This window comes from Rhinolophus sinicus, chromosome 2 (genome assembly GCF_057876585.1).
Source record: "Rhinolophus sinicus isolate RSI-liver-muscle chromosome 2, RSI-T2T, whole genome shotgun sequence".
Taxonomy (NCBI): domain Eukaryota; kingdom Metazoa; phylum Chordata; class Mammalia; order Chiroptera; family Rhinolophidae; genus Rhinolophus; species Rhinolophus sinicus.
The window spans coordinates 121,522,608-121,546,270 of NC_142502.1; the positions used below are offsets into that span (position 1 = coordinate 121,522,608).

At 40.6% G+C, this 23,663-nt stretch overlaps 1 protein-coding gene across 1 annotated transcript in view; it reads right to left on the reverse strand.

The window, feature by feature from the left end:
• The window catches only part of SLC9A2 (solute carrier family 9 member A2), an 80,313-nt gene that overhangs the window by 46,919 nt on the left and 9,731 nt on the right, over positions 1-23,663 (reverse strand). The window contains exon 2 of the mRNA XM_019753913.3: positions 5,775-6,238. Coding sequence (XP_019609472.1) covers positions 5,775-6,238 — 464 coding nt within the window. The remainder of the gene's footprint in view (positions 1-5,774; positions 6,239-23,663) is intronic.

Here is a 23,663-nt window from a genome sequence, read left to right on the forward strand (position 1 = left end):
CCATGGAAGGCCCTGCCCATCAGTCCAGGTGCCCTCTGAAGAGCTCCGGGTCACTGAGGGCCTCACTCCTAACCCCTCCTCCTTGCCCTGCCCACACATATGAATACCTGGTGTAACATGAGACTCAAAGGAATTTTCTCAAAGCAGAGGCAGTAATGTGTGTGTGTGTGTGTGTGTGTGTGTGTGTGTGTGTGTGTGTTATAAGTTCATACATATTTTGTGCCTCTGAAATGATAAGACTACAATGTTACTGGGTTACTGAAAAACCTACGCGGTCTTTACATAGTCTTAGTTTAATTAAGGCTTCAAAAGCGCTAGGCACTTCACATCTGCTGGGCAGTATGCTTTCATACATGTTTCTGAGGACCACGGAGCCAACTGGGATGGGATGTGATGGCTTACACTCTACCGCTTTGCCCCCTCAAACCAGCAAGTAAAATACAGGCCCTGCTTCTTTCCATCGTCGTATGTACAGCCGGGGATCTCCAGGCAAGCTGCCTGATAGGACATTGCAGACACAGGCCTTTCAGTATGGGCTGTGCTATGCCCTTGTTTGGGTTGGGACAAACTCAAATTGAACCCATTTGTCCCACAAAATAGCAGAGGCAATACCAGAGCCCACGGCTCCTGACCTTCTGGGTAAGTCTTTCAAGGTTCAGCCATGGGACAGTGAGTCAGAAGCTCCCTGCTAACCGGTGTGTCCTGGCAAAAAGCCATTTCACTCTTTCCTGCCTCACCAATGGGCCTTTAGAGCTAACACATGGCAGGTTTTGTGTAATTATTTCTTCTTTTCTACTGGATCATAAACTCCTGTGTCAAGGATCATACCTTATTGTAATTTACTTTTTCCATGTTGCCTAGTCGATAACAATAAAAGTTCATTCGTGTTGAAAAAACAAACAAACAGGAAAAAAACAGTGGATTATTACTTAGGAAGCAGTGGGCTTTTCCTCTCTCCCCCTGGTTGGTGTGACACACCTGAGCATTGGGTATCGTACCACCAACAAATGACTTGAGGAAAAGAAGGAAAAAGCAACTCACTCGCCTGAGGACTTAAATAGCTTGAAGGTGTCATCATTTGCCAGAAAAGAAACTGGCTTCAAGCAGTAGCCACTTCCAACTTTCAGCCACCGGCCTCGTGCACACATCATACGGATTTCACCAGCATTAACACGCCACAACTGCTTCCTGAGAGAGGATCAGACATGTACTGTATACACTCCTTGCCTCCAAGCAACCAAGGCCAAGAGGTGACAGTCACCTGCTGCCTGAGGAGAGAGACGGATTTCCAGGCCAGCCATGGCTGCATAGACAACTTCCCCCAGCCTCTCGGGCACTGCAGTTCTGTCACCTCCCTCCCTGCCTCCAGCCTGCAGCAGCAAATCACATCTCTCCTTTGCCCTCATGGCCCTTCCAGCTACGAAAGACTCACTTCCTTTAAATACTGCTATTGCATTTTCCACTCTCAAGTTTAAAATGTTCGACTGCCTGGCTTCAGGAAGGCTCAACACACCTGGCACACTTCCTTTTTTAAACTGCTTTCCAACACCCGTCCGTCTGGAAGAGGGTCTCATTACTGGCTCCACAAAACGTACCGTGTTTATTCATCGCTGCCTCTGGTTTCCTTCCTGTGGTTTCTCCAGGTAGAAACCCAGTTCCTAAATCCAGGGAGACCCAGCTGAAGCTGCTCTTCCTCTCAAGAGCCTGCCTAGATTCCTACAGCCCTTGCAAAGTGTCCTTTCCTCTGCCTCCTGTAACACAGATGGCCCCCCAAAACCATTTGGCGTTTGGCAATATGCCATCTTGTGCTGTAGGTGCTGCCTCTTGAATACCTACCTCACTTCCCCCCAAATTAGAAAATCTTTGTGCACAGAACTCACGTCTCCTCCTCCTCGCTCTCATCTCCCCACCCCCACCGCACCCAGCCCGCTGATGAGGCCCCCAAAGGACACTCAGGTACTCATGCCTAAGGGACAACTGGCATACTGCCATCATCTTTCCAGAGCCATCCTCCTGGCAACTCAACGGAGCAAGTGTATCACAGGCACAGTCTGTTTCTCACATCCCGGTAGGTTCTGCAGAGAGCAATGCTGCGGCCCAGCAGGCACTTTACACTCGGCTTACTGGTCAGAAGTTCCAGCTTGATCATTCTTCAGCCTCCGATGCCAGGGCACTGCTACGAGGACATAGCTTAGGTCGAGACGTTACCTTGACAACCCCAAAGCTTTCCATAACCTCCCACCTGTTTTACACTGAACTTGATACCTAGTGATCAACACACGATAAAATTCTTTTAGTTACAACTGGCCATAACCCAGTTACTTCATTCCAGTTAAATCCTTTAATTTTACCGCAAGGGGATCTATATAGAAAAGGGCTTTTGGAGTTGTAATTTATATCTGTTTATGTAAATGTGTTATGTATGTGGGCTGGAATTATGTCTCTAGTCGGTCGGTGCAAAGTTGGCCTCCACTTGACAACTGTATTTTTAGAAGACTGAAATGTCAGGGATACTGCTTGTGTGCTAAATTCTGCAATGGGCTAATTTCTGTGACAGCTGAATCCTTTCAACTCTTTCTACTCATTATTGTTACTTTTAATACACTTACATATATTAAAATCAGAAATGATCTATTTTGAACTTTGATTGAAATGCACAATATTAGGAATAGAGACGGTGGAAATGTAATGGCTGTGTGCGATGTCACAGGGGTAGTGGATGGGGAGGGGGTTATCACTGTGTGAGGGATGTAAATGGTAAATGTTTATTACATTGTTTTGTATACCTGAAATAAATAAATAAATAAATAAATAAATAAATAAATAAATAAATAAGGAAATGCACAATGAAACCAGTGAAATCACGTAACACAGGATGCGAACAATACCGCGTTCTTTATCAGAATAGCTCTGTTCCAGAAGAAGAGTTTACAGGTCACTTTTTCTGATGTGAAACATAAAGAATAATCACTTTGGGGTATGGGATTTTAAATCTATTCTGCTATTTGCAAGAGCAAAATTAATTAACAAGTGGTCCAGCTTCCTTAAGTGAAATTCCACTGCATAGCACGTAATGACCAGGCTCTTAGGGCATATCCCTAGCCCCTTTCCACAGAGCCCGCGCTCCTTAACCAACCCTAGTTACGGTAGACTGGGGAAACTATTTGAGTGTTCTTGGATATTGCCTTAGAATATTCAATGGTTGCTTTAACATGTTCTAGAAATCATATTGGAAGTTACCATGTGAGCGTTAAGTCATTTGATTACATACCATGGAAAACACAGGACTTCTCAGATAACTGAGAACCTAAACAGTCTTCGCCTAACAAGGGAAATTTTTTTCAAGTTTTCCTAAAATACTCACTATAAAGGAAAGCACAAAAATCCTATTTAAAAAGCTCACTTTTATTTTCAACGGTCATTTCTCCAGTTAATTGCAATCGACTACGGCCCTAGACAATAACACAAAGAGTTTGCCTGCAATTCATACATTATAAATTTCTCTTTGCTTTGAGACATTTTGTGATAGGTTTTCTACCCTTCAACTCTTATAGCTCAATATTGAATTTATCATGATTTGGGGAAGGAGTTATTTGCACTTACGCTCCAGACCACATTTTTAACATTGGTTCTCTCTGTTAATCTTTACCATTCTCGTTGCAACTCATATGTAGTGACTCATCATTTTCACTATATGAAGTGTGGTCCATATAACTCTGCTAGAGATAAGACTAGGTGAATGAGTACAAAAATCTTCCGTAAAACATCTCCACCTCTATACCTTCAAGGGTACCTGAGTAGGGGGCAAAATTATAATTTTTATACCATTTTTTAAATTATTCCTGGTCAGATCAGTCCACTATTCAGCCAATTCAGTTAAAGAAACTTCTGGTGGTTTATACTTCAGCATTAGGTAGGCAAACTACTTGGCATGTCCCGTTATCTTGTGGATCTGGCTTTAAGCGTCCATGGGTTTTCAGCCCAGCCCAGTGTACATAACCTACCAGGAAGACTCTTTCACATGAAAACGTAACAGTCATTCTGACTCACAGGCTTTGGTCTTGTAACAAGGGCTTCCATACCTAAGAGCAGCCATGCCCTTTCTCTGCCCTTGCCCTCCTTACTGTATCAGAATAGCAGACCCTCAGATTGGCCCAAGGCCCTCTCTGGGCTAGCCCTTCCTTTTCTGTCCATAAAATCACATTTGATGGCTTTGTGCCTCTTGACAGGAAGCACAAGACCGGCCTCTGGAAAGCCTGAGGCCTTGGCACACTTTAAAAACTAATTTAGCCAGATGGTTTCCTGAGACATGATTCTTGACAAACTCAAGAATGGACCACTGAGATGTCTGAATGAGAAATCTTACAAGAAAAGAGAAAACAATGTAAAGGCATGGAGTAGCATTCTGAAACTGACATGACTGGTATACTGTTCTAGAAGGAAAGCAGCAAGGTATTACGATTTCTTTGTAAAGTTTCCTTGATACTAAATAGATCTAAGAATGCCACATTGAAATTTCCACAATCTCCCTCAACAAGAGTAAAATGTATATACCAGACATAAGTCACAATATAAAACTTGATACCTTCAGAAATTAGAGTGTTGAAATATCTTCATTGTTATGGCAGTTTCCCAGTTAAAATTTAAGATGGGTGAGTTAATGACTAATCACTGTTAATGAATAATGGAATAAATAAGGTAGATTTTGTTACTTGAGTTAATTCAGCCTTCTTAAAATAGCTGTCTTAGCCGCTACTCTAAAAAATGGGATTTCCTTATCAATACATTATTTTCTACATGATATCCACAGACATTATGGATGATTTTCTTATTGCTCTCAATTTTCTTCTTTGCAAAATGGGAAGAATACCTATTTCATAGGTTGTCATGAAGACCCGAGCACAAACTAAGCATTCACAAGAGGTTAATGGCTATCACTGCCATCACCATTACTACTACAAAATCATGACTACCATGAAACAGCGTCACCAATGCTCCCTAACTGCGTAATGAATGAAGGGTCACCCCAGTGTTTCACTGGTGGGGGAGCTCTCTGCTTGCAAGGCGTCCTCATCCTTTCTCTCCACACCTTGCCTGAGCTCAGAAGGTGGGGTGGAGGTAAATTCTGATAACATTAAGATCATAATAGCATCTGCCTCTAATTACGTATCAGTTAATAAGAATTCAAAATAATTTTCACATTCTGAATAAATACACACTTATGGGAAAATGGTGAGGACTAGAAAAATGCTGGCTGAAAGTGAGCTGTGTGATGAAAAATTTGCCTACGATAATGAAATAAGAAATAAAGCATCCCCAGAGAGAGAATGGCACTTAGTAGGTATTATCTTTTCGCTTGTATTATACTCATTATATACTGATAGCATTACTCCACAAAGAATTCTGGGAACTGAAGTCCTTTAAATTCTGATCAAAACCCATCACTTTTGAAAATGCTAAAATGAGAAATCTCAGAGATATTCGAGTCACAATCACTGTTACGCTCCTCTGGCAATAGCAGTCTTGCAAGCAAGGACCAGTGACACAGTTTGCATGACCCAGTGAAAAATGCAAACGAGGGGCCCACTGTATAATAATAAATAAATATTAAACGATACGTAAAACTTTACTTAGAATTTGAAGATAGCAACAACACAGCATTAAATCCAATGAGAGGCCCTTCTACACACAAAGCTGTCTCTGACAGAATGCCGGTGCAGGTTGGTGGGGGGCCCCCACTTGTTGGAGTGACGTACTGTCAACAAGTTACTCACCACTGTCACTGCATCGTTCAGCAGGGACTCTCCAAAGACCAGGATGTAGAGTTGCTCATTGACGTGAATGTTCTCAAAGACAGCCAGCACAGCCACGGGGTCCACCGCTGAGATTAAGCTGCCGAAGAGCAGATTCTGGAGCAAAGTGATATCACTCAGGCCAAAGGCTTCAATCTGGCAGATACCAAACAGGGACACCCCAATGCCAATGGAATTCCAAAGTGTCCCGACCACAGCATACCAGAAAATGGTACCGATGTTCTCAAAGAATGGGCGCGTGGGCATGAAATAGCCCGCATCAAGTACAATGGGTGGGAGGAGATATAAAAAAAACACGTCCGTCTTCATTGCAGGGGGAGACTTTTCATCGACTCCAAAAATAATCCCACCTAGTAGAAGTCCAACCATTATAAGAAGGCAGCTCTCGGGCACTATTGTGGGCAATTTGTGATAGAGATGGAAGCCTGTTCAGGAAAAAATAAAAATGCAAAACGCGTTATGCAGGAATTACAGAGAAGACAAACTGGTCCTGTTTGACAGGACCAATTGACAGGACCAATTGGTTCTATTTCAAAATCTCCCAGGTCAGCATAATTGGCTATAGATTGGCTTTACCGTCTTTGAAGTTAAAGTCTGATGATCTCCTTAAAACTATTCACAAAGTACATTCAGGTACAAACTTAAATTTGAATCAGAAGCAGATTGCTAAGGTACACAATATGTATACAGTATAGATTTTTTCTAAATCCCAATCACGTTTTCTTAAATAAGACAATGCAATTTTATATTTGAAGCAATATCGTGATTCCCAATACATTTTCAGATGTAATATCTCATGTCATCCTCATAAAAACCCTAAGGGCTAAGCAAGGCAGATTATTTTCATACACACACTTTTTTAATTTCACTGAAAATGGAGGCTCAAAAAGATACAAGTCTCGCCAAGGTGGCCAGATCACATGTCAGTTTTTGGATTACTGCTGTCACCTCTGGTATTGAGAAGAGTTTGTGACTTATTTAAATATGTCTGATTTCAGATTCTTTCACTTGGAATGTTGAAAATGTTTAATTTTTCAGATGGCTGCTCCTTCAGAGGCAACCAAATCAACTGATCAAAGAGACTTCAGTTAACTACATGAAGCATATAAACTCGCCACGACCTCCAGTCTCTGAGTTTCCAATGAAGGCAAAGGGACAGGTGTGTTTAGGACTTACTCCAACACAAGGTACCAGGAGATAAAGCCCCAATCAAGGGCTACGAGAACAGAGCAGGAGGAAATCTGCTGAGCACATCTATGGAGGTGGCAGCATCTGGCAAGGATGAAGAACAGACCAGGCACTGAACTCACAGAGACAACATGAAGAGTCTCTTAAGAAATGAAAAAATACAGGAAGATATCAGGAAGTGAAGAAATGGAGGAAGATACCTATCTCCTAATTCGTGGTGGGGCCCACTGTGGCTTTAATGCAGAGACCACACGAGGGAGTGGCCTGTAGCAGGAAAAGAGGACAGAAATATGGTTGCACCAGCACATGGGGCAACATGGCAAGGACCTTCACACACGAGGGTCACTTGACAAGGCTTAAGTGACAACAGCTCTTACTTGCAAGGCAACAGCACATCATACATTTTAGAACTAAAGTAGCATATGGAAATTATCTGAACTATAGGAAGATAAGAACAGAATAAGCCCTTAGCAACTTAAAATCACAGCGTTTTAATACGTAAGTAAATCCTTAGAAGCCTACAAACCACATACAATAGTCTGTGAACCCCAAAACACAATGCCATCATAATAATTGGAAGAGATTTAAAGAACTAATTTCTAAATAATTAAATGTTCATATTTATGTTGGGTATTCAAATCACCCCTCCAGCTTGGATTTTTTATCAGTCATATTGTAGCAGACGCCAATAATTGTTGGGGAATATATGTATTCAACTGGTTCAGCAGGTCTTTATCCATGATCTCGGGCCTGTTGACCTCTCTGTTAAACAGAGAAGTTAAAAGAAGTCCACTGAAAACTCACATCTTTGTAACCGCTCCTCATCTGATCCTTGCTTCTGCAAGCAACTTTCCATATACGATAAGGATGTGCCAACAGCAGCCTTCCTGGACCCCTAGGGTTCATGTGCAATCAGCTCCTTTCAGGAATGCAGGAATGAAGGCCCAATCTGTGTGCTGGGGGCCTTATCAGCTGCCATCTGATGACTGGCCCGAACTTTGGAGCCAGCCTGCCTCACTCTGTGGCTGTGGATGAGTTACTAACAGGCTAAGGACCGATTTGCTCATCTGTAAAATGGGGACAAACACACTCACCACATAAAGAACTATGACAATAACTGAGCTATGTATGGGCTGCCGAGCACGAATCACTGCGCCTACAACGTCACAAATGCCCCCAAACTTTGGTTTTCTTCTTGTCTTCTACATGAAAAAGCAGGAGAAAACAGTTTTAAAGAAATGCTCAGAAGCCAGGAACAGGATCGTTTGCAGGCACATTGGAAAGTAGGGGAGGCCTGTTTCTGGTGGCTCCTACTTTCTCTTTTTGTCTTTTTCCCCCCTTTTACTGCCACCCAGCCTCTGGTACCCCATGCTCTCATGTGGGGGTGCCATCTCTGGCTGTGTTGAAAGGAAATCCTTCTTCCTAAGAATGGAGGGTGGGAAATGAGGGTGATGGGAGAAAGGAAGAAACAGAGGCTGCTTTAAGGCATCACAGAGACAAACACCTGCCCTGATCTGGCCTCAGGACTGGTCCTGACCAGGAGCCCAGGCAAGCAGGACATGACCAAGGGGAAGCGAGTGAAATGCCACAACATACATGCAGGACGCAGACAGAATGGCCACTAGGACACATGGCTGAAAGACACGTGGAAGAAGAGAGGAAGGGAAAATCAGGTCGTGGCAAATAGCAGAAAAGAACGGCAACAAACCAAGGACATTTGTTTAAGAAATCATGTGTTTACGAGTATTTTGCAAAGGCTGCTCTCCTTTCTTTTAAACCATTTCCAATTGGTCTGAATGACTCTTGCTAGAAATTGCACAGCAGTTTGAATCTGCTCTATTCCTCCACGGACAAGAAGGGACTGAATGAAGGGCAGTCACAAGAGATCTTAGATCAGTGCTTTTTAGTGAACATAAGCAGAGACACTGAACTTTATAACATATTCTCCGCTGGCATAAAAGGTTTTGTGCGTAAGTGTCTATGCTTTTATGAAGGACGAACATCACACTTGTCAGCAAACTAAATAATTGGTCAAAACAAAACAAAACCAAAAGGCTTCTTAAATGTCATTGTTCGCAGAATAAAACAAGTAAATCAACAGTTACAAATGCATATGCATCTATGGCTGTCTCCAACCACCCCAACTACTTCTTGAAAAGGAAATGAACTTGAATACACAAAATTTGCCTTCCTAGAATCATTATCCTGCCTAATATTATAGAGAAACACATCAGTTATCGGGAAAAAAATCAAATGAAGTTTTTGATGATTTTTACAATGCTGACCATGAGCTACGCCAGGTACTACTCGTGGTTTAGTCTGGGGATGAGCTAACTTTTTTCTGTAAAGGGCCACATAGTAAGTATGTTCAACTTGCAGGCCGCGCTTCACTGTGGTTATAAAGAGTAGCCAGAGGTTAACACCTCAATGAATGAGCGTGGCCGCCTTCTAATGAAACTTTATTTATGGGCACAGAAACTAGAATATAATTTCATATGTCACAGAATATCACTTTTCTTTTAGCTTTTGCTTAACCATTCACAAATGTTTTACAAACCATTCTCTACCCACAGGCCATGCAGAACCAGGCGGGGCCCATATTTGTCCCCAAGGCTGTGGCTCACCTACCCCTGGTTTAATTTGTTCTTTGTTATTTACTGCTACGTTCTATTTATACTGTTTAGAGCACTGTACTTGAATTATTCACTTTTGACTACTTGCACATAAAAGTCTGTTGAGAATGGGCACTTTAAATTTATTTTATTTTAATTGCAATCAAAATTCACTTTGTGGGAAGGGGAACAGGATTAGAGGTCTCTTGTACAAAATACATAGTTAAGACATTCCTCTCCTGGATAGAAACTATTTTAGTTTCTCTCTGCATATGTGTTGAAATGAACTGAGCTTAAAAATCTAAAGATCTATTGTATAACAAAGCACAATTCAATTAACTCACTACATTTTTTCTTGTTTTACTGAAAATAATCTCTGTCAAATTCTGGGAAGAAAGCAAAGTGAGAAACAACACAGGAAGCTTCCAGATAGCAGGATCCACGAAAGAGCAACAATGTAAAAATCTGCATCAGGGAAACTACCACAACCACCAACAAAAAACATGCAAAATGAGTCTCAAACAAAAAGTAAAGTAACAGTTCTAATTAACAAGTAGTGAGGGAACAGGAACATTAGTGGGGAGGAGTAGGGACAAAACCCTCAGGAGAGAGAGCGCTATCTCTAGGTGAAGACACACACAAACTTTCTAATGATGCTTCCTACGAGCTTAAAGAGAAAACAATTACATGTCTTAGATCCACAACTATTTCAATCCTGTGTTTGGTAGGGAATGAAGTTACTGCTGGCAGCCACTGAGCATGCCTGACCCAGCATTAGCTTCCAAGCTGTTCATTCTCAAAGCAACTCTGGGCAACACTGGATTTACAATAGAAAGAGGTCTAAACTGAGTCGAGCCCATTTGGCTGGGGAACAAAAGTAAATATTGATGGAATACATTAAACTATTTTTTTAAGCATTAAAAGAAATAAGTCATTCGGCCTAAAATGCTGGTTTTATGTATCTCGAGTCACACAGCAGGCAAATATACATTTTTAAAGATAGAATTATTCTCTGCTTTTTCTGTCTGACTTATTTCGCTCAGCATTACACTCTCAAGATCCATCCATGTTGTCACAAATGTTCCTATATCATCTTTTCTTACCGCCGAATAGTATTCCATTGTGTATATATACCACAACTTCTTTATCCATTCATCTATCGAAGGACATTTTGGTTGTTTCCATGTCTTGGCCACCGTAAACAAAGCTGCAATGAACATTGGAGCACACGTGTCTTTATCTATAAATGTTTTCAGATTTTTTGGGTAGATACCCAGGAGAGGGATTGCTGGGTCATATGGCAATTCTATTCGTAATTCTTTGAGAAACCTCCACACTGCCTTCCATAACGGCTGCACCAGTCTGCATTCCCACCAACAGTGTATGAGGGTTCCTTTTTCTCCACAGCTTCTCCAACATTTGTTACTATTTGTCTTGTTGATGATAGCCATTCTGACTGGGGTGAGGTGATATCTCATTGTGGTTTTGATTTGCATTTCTCTGATGATTAGTGATGTTGAGCATTCACTGATATGTGGTATATAAACCAAAAGCAACAAAAGAACAAGACAAACAAATGAGAAACAGAAACTCATAGACAGACAATGGTTTGATGGTTGCCAGAGGGTAAGAGGGGTGGGGGGTGGGAGATGAGGGTAAGGGGGATCGAATATATGGTGATGGAAGAAGAACTGACTCTGGGTGATGAACACACAATGGGATTTATAGATGATGTAATACAGAATTGTACACCTGAAATCTATGTAATTTTACTAACAATTGTCACCCCAATAAATTTAATAAAATTAAATTTAAAAAAATAAATAAATAAAAAATAAAGATAGAATTATAACAAGTAATAGGCAGAAACAGAGAAAATAAAGAAACACCACTGGGATCAGATATATCAACAAGCTGCTACCACTGCAGATACCTTTCATGGACAAACACTGAGTAACAGAATTTAATTCTAAAAATAAATAGAATCAAAATTGGGTAAATAAATAATAAAGAAGCAAACAAATAAATAATCTGTAAAACGAATAGAGTACAATTCAATAAAAAAGCACAATTAAGTGATCCACATCAATAATACTAACTTGTGAATATAGATTTCTCACAACATTTAGTTCTATGCATTTAACATTTACCCTACCAAAAACAGTGGGACTATAAATATAGAGGTCTTAAAAATGCTCCACTTATGAATCTGCAGGGGACTTGCAATAATAAAGTAATTGAAAAAAATGAAAATATAAATGAAACATCAAAAACTTGTTGGCATTATTCCAAAGAGAGGACTTAAGCTGTATTTTATTTTTCCAAATGACTTGACCACTTGCAAAGAAAAAGAAAAGCATAATGAGTTTAGTCTGTCCAGGTAGAACTTTGTAAAGGAAGAAAGTTAAACCCTACATCAGATACTGGTTGAGCATGTTCCCTGTACATGGCTCTAAGGGACCCAGAATCAGGTCACAAATGGACCGTGTCTTCAGTGAGCTTATATTTGGCATGGAAGATAACCCAAGACGGTAAGTATTTATAATACAAGATAGAAAATGACACAGCTGTTCTAGCAAATTATCGAGCCTGAGTTAGGCTGATATAATACCTGGCCAGTAAGAAGCAGAGGTGGCAGCCTGGGACTCAAACAACTGCCATCTGCAATGGGGGCCGTCTTGTGAGCCTCAGCCCGTAACCACTGGGATCTGACGCTAACTCCCAAGCAGATGATGTCAAAACAGAACTGAATTGTAGGAAACCCAGTTGGTGTCCACAGAGCAGTGGAGAATTGCTTGGTGTGGAAAAATCCACACATCAAATGGCCAGAAGTATTCTGTGAGTGTACCTGTCCTCCCAGTGAGATAGATCCCAGCTAGGGAGGTTGCGATCTGAAGAACAACACAGTAGTGAATTACCTGGCCCCAACAGAAGCCTGCTCTGTCTACACAGAGGATCAGGAAAGAGGCAGCCTAGCAAGACAGAAGGAATAAAAAAAATGAATCAAAAATGAATCCAAGGTTTCTGGCTCAAACAACTGGGTGTAGAGTGGGGGGATTTGCTGAGACGGAGTACAACAGGGAGGGAGATTTCAGGGAAGAAAATCAAGATTGTACATGCCAATCAGAATATCCTTGAAAAATATCATTGAGCTTAACAAATTGAGAGCAAGCTGTAGCTAGAACAAAGGGAGAACAGTTTCTATAGAACATTATAGGAGAGCTAGCGCTTCTTAAAAGGTGTAATGTCAGACTTGCCCTACAGCACTGCCACAAATGTTGTCAGATAAGTTTTTATTAAGCCATGATGGACCACAGTGATGAACAGTGAAGAACTAGCAAAACCAGGCAATGGCATACAGTGGTACAAGAATATCATGTAAAGAAGCTGCACAAAAATGGGAGAAAAAGAGGAGAGAGAGAAGAGTAATTTAATCAGTGGAATTGGCTGAGGTAGATAAAGAAAAATAACACACACACACACACACACACACACACACACTCACTTACTTTTTTAATTCTACAGCAGTGGAAAATTCTACATAGGTCAAAGAGTTTTTAGCATTTAAAAATAAAAAAAGAGTTGATAAAAACAGAAGGAAATCCTACGCTGTAATCATCTCAGTTACAAAGAAGTGATATAATCAGTGACCAAAAAGTAAAGGATATTAAGATAAAAGGTAGGTAAGCTTGAATACACCTTTTTAAAGTTTGTGCAAAAAAAGATAAGAAAATAAAGATTAGAAAAAGAACCAACTTCTGCTTCTGGGTAGATGGAGCATGTATTTTCTCTATTTCTCCTACTAAGTAAAGAAAACCTTTAAAAGCCTAGAAATTATGTATAAAACAAACATAAGGAGTCTCTGAAAGAAAAGAAGGAAGAAGGAAGAAGGAAGACCAGCAAGGGAGGGTGAGATCTGCAAAACAACATAGTAGTGCGTTTTCTGGGTTTTCCTTTTGCCTCTAATTCCCCAAACTTGGAGCTGAAGGAGCCAGCAACCTGGAAATGACAATGGATGCAGACAACAAAAGCCCCAACAGAAGCCTGCTCTATCTATACAAAGGACCAGGAAAGAGGCAGCCTAGCAAGACAGAAAATTTTAAAATAATAACGGTGCTACTCCAGCCGAACACCACAGAAGAAACTGTGGCCCCAGCAAAGTCTGAGTTGGGGAGTCTAGATTCTACCCTCATTAGACCAGAAGGAAACCTCCACCTCCTATTGGGGTGGTGTCAGAAAAGAAAAAGTAGGGAGGTGGGACTTTCTTCACTGCTGGGCAGTAAAGAGCACCTTCTCTCCCCCATGGTGCCATGGCACCTGCACTTCTACCACCCTGCAATCACGAGGCACCTATACCCTCCACACTGTCGTGGGTAGGAGGCCTAGTGAAGAGTCAGGACTTTCACTTCCCCCCAGTGGTAAGAAAGCCACCACTCCCCTGTGGTGTCAGTGTAGTCCACCAGGGAAGCAGCAAAGAGGCACTCCTACCCGCTCTGAGACAAGGAGGTGTCAGTGGAGACCAGAACTCCCATCCCCCAAAAATAATGAGTAGCATCCTCCTCAGGTGGTCAATGAAATCTACCCCCAACTGGCAATATTAATATGGCACCTCCCTCCCCCACTACTGCCAGAGTGGTGTCATAAGAAGTCATCTAAAACAGAACATATAAAAAGACCCAGAGTCTCATAACATAATGCCCAAAATGTCCATGTTCTAAAAGAAAATCATTCATCATGCTAGGAACTCATTATGGAAAAAGACAATAGATAACACTATCACAATGACACATGTGTTAGATTTATCTGACAAAAATTTTAATACAGTCATGATCAAAATGTTTCACAAGCAATTACTTACATACTTGAAGCAAATAAAAAATAGAAAATAGGAGCAAAGAAATATAAAACCTCAGCAAGAAAATATAAGATATAAAGAAAAACTCTATGGAAATTTTAGCACTGAAAAATAATTGAAACAAAAAATTCAATTGTGTAGGCCCAACACCAGAATGGAGTAGACAGGAAAGAATTAGTAAACTGGAAGATAGAATGATAGAAATTACCCAATCTAAACAGAAATAAAATAGACTTATAACAGAGCCTAAGGGACCTGTGGAACTATAGCAAAATATCTAACATTCATGTCATTAGAGTCTCAGAAAAAGAAAAGAAAGAGGGTGAGGTTGGGAAAGTACTCACAGAAATAACTGTGAAAACCTTCCCAAATTTGTCAAAAGATATAAACCTATAGAATCAAGATGAGTGAGCCTCAAACAGGATTAACCCAACGAAATCCACATCAAGACATACCATACTCAAACTTCTAAATACACACACACACACACACACACACACACACACACATCTTGATAGCAGACAAAGAGAAAGGACACCGTATCTTACCTATAGGAGAAAAAATAGAATGACAGTAGATTTTTCTTCAGAAGCCATGGGGGCTATAAGGAAGTGGCACAACATTATTCATGTACAAAACAAACAAACAAACAAAAAACACCTGCCAATCCAGAATTCTATATCCAGTGAAAACATCCTTCAAGAATGAAGGGGAAATCAAGGCATTCTCAGTTGAAGGAAAGCTAAGAAAATTTTTTGCCAGCAGACCTGCCCTAAAAAAATAGTTAAGAGAAGTTCTCAAAATAGAAAAGAACGAAATCTTAGAACATCGGAAAATAAGAAAGAAAAACAGAAAGTAAAAATATAGGCAAATTCTATACATTTTCCTTGTCTGCTTGAGTTTTCTAAATTAAGTTTGACCACTGAAGCCAAAATTATAACATTGTGTGATGTGGTTCTCAATGTATATAGAGAAAATGTTTAAGACCACTCTGTTATAAATGGAGGAGAAAAAACAGACATAAAGGGAGGTAAGGTTTCTACACATCATTCAAACTGGTAAATGACTGCACCAATAAACTGCTATTCATTATGTATCCATAATATAATACCTAGAGGAACCACTGAAAGAGCCATACAAAGAGACACCTCAAAAACACTATAGATAAATGAAACGAGAATTCTAAAAATGTTTAAATAATCCACAGGAAGGCAGGAAAAGAAAACAAAGAAAGGAAAACCAGAATAAAGTAAAGTGACAGACTTAAACCCAAACATATCAATAGTTACATAAAATGTAAATGCTCTAAATGGATCAATTAAAAGGTAGCTGTTAGTAGAATGGATTAAAAACTATGACCCAACTATACGTTGTCTACAAAAATCTCACTTCAAATGCAATGATGTAGGCAAGTTGAAAATAAAAGAATAAAAAAAGTTATATCATTAAAACAATAATCCAAAGAAAGCAGGAGTGGCTATATTAATTTCTAATAAAGTAAGCTTCAGAGCAAAGAAAATTACCAGACAGGGAGGGACATTACATAATGATAAAAGGGTCAATCCACCAAGACGTGGCAAGCCTAAATGTGTATGCACCAAACAACAGAACTATAAAACATATTAAACAAAAACTGACAGAATTAAAAGGAGAAACAGACAAATATACAATACAGGTAAAGACTTCAATACCCTCTGTCAATAATTGATAGAGTAATTAGAACATCAACCAACAGGATCTAAGTCTAGAAGACTCCAAACAACAACAGCTGAATACACATTCTTTTCAAGAATACAGAACATATACCAAGATAGAACGTAGCCTGAGCCATAAAAACAAACCTCAATAAACTTAACAAATCATACAGAGTATATTCTCTAATCATTAGTCCAGGTAGAAATCAATAATGTATAGAAAACAGGAAAATACTAAATCTGGAGACTCAACAATACACTTCTAAATAATCTATGGGTCTTCACACCCACGGGGATAGCTATAATTAAAGACAGATCATAACAAACGTTCATGAGGATGTGGAGAAATAGGAACACTTATACACTGCTGGTGAAAATGTAAATTGTACAGCCACAATGGAAAATAGCCTGACAGTTCCTCAAAAAGTTGAACATAGACTTATCATTTGGCTTAAAAATTTCATTCCTTGGTGTATACCCAAAAGAAATGAAAACTTGTCCAGATAAACACCTGTACAGGAATATTCACAGCAGCATTATTCATAATAGCTAAAAAGTAAAACCAACCCGAATGCCCATCAACCGATGAATGGATAAAATGTGGCAAAACCAAACAATGGAACACTTTTTGGCCATAAGAAGGAATGACATACTGATTCATGCTACAACCTTGAGACTATTGCGCCAAGTGAAAGAAGCCAGGCACAAAACCACATGTTGTGTGATTCCATTTATATGAAACGTCCAGAGTAGGCAAACGTACAAAGAGAGAAAGTAGATTAGGGACTTCCTAGGGCTAGGGTAGGATGGGGAAATCGCATATAGTCAAAGCTAAAGTATATGGGATTTCTTTTGGGGGTGATGAAAATCTAAATTTAATTGTAAAAATGGTTGCACAACTGTGAACATGATAAAGACCACCACACTGTGTACTTTCAATGGATGAAAAATAAACAGTTGACCCTTGAACAACATGGATTTGAACTACATGGGTCTACTTACATGCAGATGTTTTTCAATAAACACTGGGAATGTGTTTTCTCTTCCTTATAATTTTTTATAATAACATTATCTTTTCTTTAGCTTAGTTTATTGTAAGAATACAGTATATAATATACGTAACACAAAATATGTGTTAAACAACTGTTTATGTTATCAATAGGGTTTCTGGTAAACACTAGGCTATTAGGAGTTAAATTGTTGGGGAGTCAAAAGTAATATGTGGATATTTTACTATGTGGGGTTTGGTTCTCTTAACCCCCACAATGTTCAAGCGTCAAATGTATTATGTAGAGGCCAGCCCGGTGGCTCTGGTGGTTGGAGTTCCGTGCTCCTAACTCCGAAGGCTGCCCATTTGATTCCCACATGGGCCAGTGGGCTCTCATCGACAAGGTTGACAGTTCGATTCCTCTACTCCCACAAGGGATGGTGGGCTACGCCCCCTGCAACTAAGATTGAACACGGCACCTTGAGCTGAGCTGCCGCTGAGCTCCCGGATGGCTCAGTTGGTTTGAGTGCTTCCTCTCAAGCACACGGTTGCCGGTTCAACTCCCACAAGGGATGGTGGGCTGTGTCCCCTGCAACAAGAAAACAGCAACTGGATCTGGAGCTGAGCTGCGCCCTCCACATCTAAGATTGAAAGGACAACAACTTGATTTGGAAGAAGTCCTGGAAATACACACTGTTCCCCAATAAAGTCCTGTTCCTCTTCCCCAATAAAATCTTCAACAACAACAACAAAAGTATTATGTAAATTATATCTCAATAATGACATTACAAAAAAATCTACAGGCAAAAAGGAAATCTGAAAGTACATTGAGCTGAATAAAAATGAAAATGCAATATATTAAAATGTGAGACACAGCTAAAGTGATGCTGAGAGAGAAATGTATAGCACTAAATGCGTTCATTAGAAAGGTGAAAAGTCTCAAATCAGTAATCTAGCCTTTCACTTCAAAAATTTAAATAAAGAAGAGTAAAATAATTCCAAAGGAAGGAAATTATAAAGAACAGAAATCAGTGAAATTGTAAACAGAAAAATAGAAAAAGAATCGATGAAATTACAAAGCTGGATCTTTGCAAATATTGATAAAATTGACAAACCTCTAGTAAGACTGCCAAAAAGAAGACACAAATTATCAATAATTTGGGAATTAAGTAGGGCATCACTACAGACCCCACCAACATCAAAAGGATAAGGGAATACTATAAACAACTCAACACACATATCCGACATCTTAGATGAAATGGACCAATTCCTCAAGAAACGCAAATGGCCACAACTCACCCAAAATGAAGGAGATAATCTGAATATCCCTGTAACTAGCAAAAAAAAAAAAGAATTTGTAATTTCAAACCCCCCCAAAAAAGAAATCTCTAGGCGCAAATGGTTTCGCTAGTGAATTCTACAAAACAATACCAATTCTACACAATCTTTTCCCAAAAACAGACAAGCATAGAATATTTTCCAATTGATTTTATGAAGCTAGTATTACCCTGATATCAAAATCAGACAATGATTGTACAAATAAATAAAGCAACAGACCAATATCCTTTATGAGTACTATGATTTATAATAAGAAATAAACATTTGGTCTGTCAGGGCCCAGGGGAAACCACCCCAAGATATCCCATGATGGCATATGGATTGTTTTGAATTAAAGTTACTTAAGAAACTGTCCATGCAAGAAGAAAACGCTGACCATTCTGTCCACATAAAGGCAGGAGATAAATCTCCCACGTGACAGGTGCCCTCCCTACTCCTGAGGGCTGACAGACAACCTTATCACAAGAGTTAAAAGAATCTGGAGTCCAAAAGTCTTATAAACAAACCTTGTAAGGCCTTTACTAAGTTAGTACCCAAGCTCCAACCTTGCTTAGATCCCTTTCTAATAAGCAGTACTTTTCTTCATCCTGTCAATCTCTCACAAATTTATTGTTTCTTTGTCTAAAAAGTATAACAAGATGCCTGGTTTGCTCATTTCTTTGAGCTTCATTTGATGATCTGAGTATCATATTGTGATTACCCTGTGCACATATGTTAAATTGGGTTTTTTTCTGCTAATCTAATCTTGTTTCAATTTTATTACCAGCCCAGCTGTAAGAAGGAAAGGAGGGGGGAGGTGGGGAGGGAAATTATCTCCCTCCCCACAGATCTTTGACACTTTCATGGTACAGAATCCCCAAAAACCTTGTGATAAGAGTGAGAAAGGCGTCCTTTGTTATGCTAATGAGACAACTTTTAGAATGCCCCTAGGTGTCACCTAAGGATGGAGCTGGTTGCCAGAGAACCAGCCATGCGATTAGAAGGCTGGAACTTTCAGTCCCAATCCCTTGACCTCTAGGTAGGGGAGAAGAGCGCAGAAGGCTGAAATGATTACCGATGGCCTATGATTTAATCAACCACACCTACATACAGAAGCCTCTGAAGAAACCCAAAGGACTTGGGTTTGGAGGGTTCCCATGTTGGTGAACACATGGAGATTTGGGGAGAGTGTCTTGGCAAGGCATGGAAGCTCTGAGCCCTTTCACCATACCCTGCCCTCTGCATCTCTTCCATCTGGCTGTTCGTGAGTTATAGCCTTTTATAATAAACCAGTAATTTAGCAAATAAAATGTATCTCTGAGTTTCTGTGAGTCACATTCATAGACAACCAAGTTGCTGTGTGACTTAACAGTATCAGAGGCAGCATGAGAGAACATGCCGGCCTCCTGACCTCTAGCCCAGCACTATTCCCCATGCCCACTCTTTATTCAAGATGTAAAACATGAACACCTTTCCCTTAGGTATTCCATAATGGTCTCCCATTTTTATCAATGGTTAATTGTTTTGATAATTAACCATTAACAAATGGTTAACGTCACCATTTTTACTTATTTATTTCCCTTTTGGGAACATGATCACATTCTGAGAATGGCATTCCCATTGATTATTATTAACTTGACTATAAAACAAATTGTAACTGACTCTGACTGTATAAGTATCCCAAACAATACACTCAGCTCCCCTAAACATAACCAGGTATGAGGCTGGAAGCAAGTGAGTGAGGGCTCAGCTCCTCAGGCACGAGGGGTACCTCCGTGACCCTCTTGGGCCCCAGGCTGGATTCTGTCAACGGGGCAACTTCTCTGACAGGTCCCAGGCAGCACATGGAGCCGGTGAAGTTCACTTCCATTCCTGGGCCATCAGCAAGGTAAGATCAATTCTCAGGATTACATTTTTCTCTCCACAAGAAGTTGGGCCTGAAGAATGACTAGAAATTTCACTTTTAGTATTTAACCATCAGCCTTGTACTTACTCACAACAGACTTAAAAGCTGTGTTTGTATGAGTATGTGTGGTGGTGCGCATTACACACATACACACACATGCACACGTACACACACACGCACACACACACACAAACACACACACACACACTCACCCAGACTCATCATCCATAAACTCTCTGCTTCGTGGCGCTTCATGAATGACATTGCACCCAATGCTAACTGAATTTCCTATCATACAAAAGGACACATCTACTGAAGCCAAAGGCAGACACTGCTCTCAGAAGTTTGATGTGACACACACACACAGAAAAGACTATGTTGCTCCGGATTTCAAGGAAAGTCACAAATTGAATAAACAGCAAAGCTCTCCCATGGAATGAGAGAAGTCTTTGATCCCACACATGGAGGTGTCTGGGAGGACCTACGCTCTGCGCAGGAATTGGGTGGTCTGGGAAGATGCTCCCAGCACTGACCCGCTCGGCTCCCAGGGACCTGGAGGGCGAGCAAACAGGCTGGGTCTCTCCAGGCTTCTGCTGCCTACCTGGGTTCCGGGCAGGCCAGCCGTGGCTGTTGATGAGGCTGTCACAGCAGCGAGCTCATGGAACACTGTACAGGAAACAACCCCACTGACACAGCTCTCAGTCTTGTGCCTTCGAACATTCCAACATTGTACTTTTCTGTAAATTATATTTCTCCCTTTTTATTTAGTTATTCGTGGTTTTGAATTTTACATAGAGTGTTTGCCACTAACCTGCTTTCAAAAGATCAAAACTAGTTATGTCCTTTGCCCTCTTGGCTACTCCTGCTAGAAAAGACCATCTTAGATTACCTTGTTAATGGGTCACATTCTCCTTTTTGAAGCTACAGGTGGGACAGGCCAAGGGGATGGATTCTAATAATGTTCAGTTCTTGCTATCAGCACTCTCAGGGTCGATGGCAGCCAACAGAAGGAAAATCTGAGGTTTGTGTCACATGAATTTTGCAAAATGCTCCATGGGCACGGTACAACCAAGATAGAATACACATACCATCAGATGGCCCGGAATTATAACTGGCTTAGTTGCACTCTCCCCGCCCACCAAGGCAATAACTCTGCCCCAGGAAATAATAGTGACACTGGACAGTGTTCAAAATACTTCTGCATAAAATATGTCTGGGTGTGAAATGCATGCCTCCCCACGCTGCGTAAAGTAATCCACACGCCAGGGGAATTTCTACTATAGCCAGGTGGGAAATAAGACCCATGCTGCAAAAACGCCGAGAGCAGCCGAGGACATGCTGAGTATTCTTATTTAGAAAGTCTTCGAGTCATGTTTCATGTGACATGCAGGGCAGCCTAAAATCGTCACAGAGCTTGTTCTGAATCTGTCAGGACTGCAGGTGTAGACTTTACAGCGATGAAGTAGACACCCCAGCCCTCATGTCATTAAAAATATCTTCAACTTTACTAAGTTTTATCCTCGTGTGGCTCTCGGCTGTCTTTGTTTTTCTTTTTCCATTTAGTAACACCATTTGATGAAGGGGTTTGACCAAGAAAAGATTAGATTTGAAGAAACTGTTCTGAGGGTAGAAACTTGCCAGTGTGTTGGCACCATTTAGGGGGAATGAGAGGATCCCTGGAGTAGTTCAGTTCTGGTGACTATTTCTGAGTAACCCTTGTATAACCAAGCTGCAGGAGGACGGGGACGGGAGCAGCACCCGAGGTGAATAAGGACACTGGGAGACTGCAACCTACCTTCAGAGCGTTCCAAGCAGACCAACAGTTGAAAGCAATTTTTATTTTATTGCCCCAGGCTACAAGTTAATTCCTAGGACTTGCCATTCTTTCAACCCAGGTGGGAGTAAATGAATTCTGCCAATTTCAGTTTTGTTGTTTGCCCACTGCCATCATTAAGTTGGACAAGGTTACTCAGGGAGGCTACCCCACCCAACCCACCACCTTGTGTTGAAATTTTATTTTCTGTTTGGTTTTTATTCCTTTAAGAGCCTGCCTTCTAAACAAATTTACCACTTGCTTAAAATAAATAGATCAAAGTATAGTAAAAAAACAAGAAACCCACAATTGCCAGTAATTGCTACCTAATTTCATTTTTCAATTAAGTGGTTGCTAACACTCAACTGCAGTCACTAGTTATTTACATGGAGGGGAACTACTTGCACACTGGTGGCTCAGGCTAAACTAAGAAACAACCCCATTTAGTAAATTACACTATTTTCTAAACTGCCTAGAACCGTAACATTTTTGCTCACTTTGCCTCCTCTCCAGCGTCTGATTACCAACTCGGTGGTCTTTACAGGTCCACACGACTTCCTATGGGTCCACCGTCACCGAGGCCAAAGGGGTTTCAATGATTATCAGGGTGTGTGCATCTTAAGAATTCTATGGTTCCACTTTCATCATAATTATTATGTTTCATTAAAATAATAATCAAGCCTACTGATATGTTTAGTGGAAAAAGGGAGGACAACAGCCCTCCCAATTACAGGCATTTGTTCAGAGATTGAGGGATCAGGAGCAGCTCCCCTTGTTTCAGTGGCCTCAAAACATAAAATTGAAACATCAAGATCAAATGAAAAGAAAAAGACCAAGAAAACAAATCACTGTAGAGGGACTACAGTCATTAAATACATAAATGAGCTCTCGTATCCACCACATCCCTTTTGCAAAACCATTAGCACTCATGAGCAGAGCTTGGAATGTGAGCACATGAATGAATGTTAAAAAAAAAATTTTTAAGTAAAGACTTGTGAGACTCAAAATAAATTCGAGGTGTGAAACCACTGAAAATATAAACACAGTGTTACTGGAAATGTAGACATCATGAGTTTTAACTCTGTGCATTCACAGCTCCACAGAGGTATACAAAAACAAAAGACACAAGCCCCACCCCACCCCCAGCCTCTACTGGATCAGGGAGGGGCAGTGAGTACACAGTGCACCAATAAATAAATAATCACATGTCAGGTAGTGATAAAAGTACTGAAGAAAGTAAGCCTGGGCAGCAGCACAAACAGAGACTGGGGTGAGAACTTTTGCACACAGGCATATATATTTTCTACTTCCCTTAAAAATGGGAGTCCTCGAGCTGGAGGCACCATCTTCACATCCTTCCAGATAGCTCACAGGAGAATGCACGAAGAACGATGCCACTCTTCTGAGAAGACAAACTAATGCTAAGTTTGTCCTCCAGAGTATCAGAAATTTCAATCAGATGGGAAAGGAGGGGCTG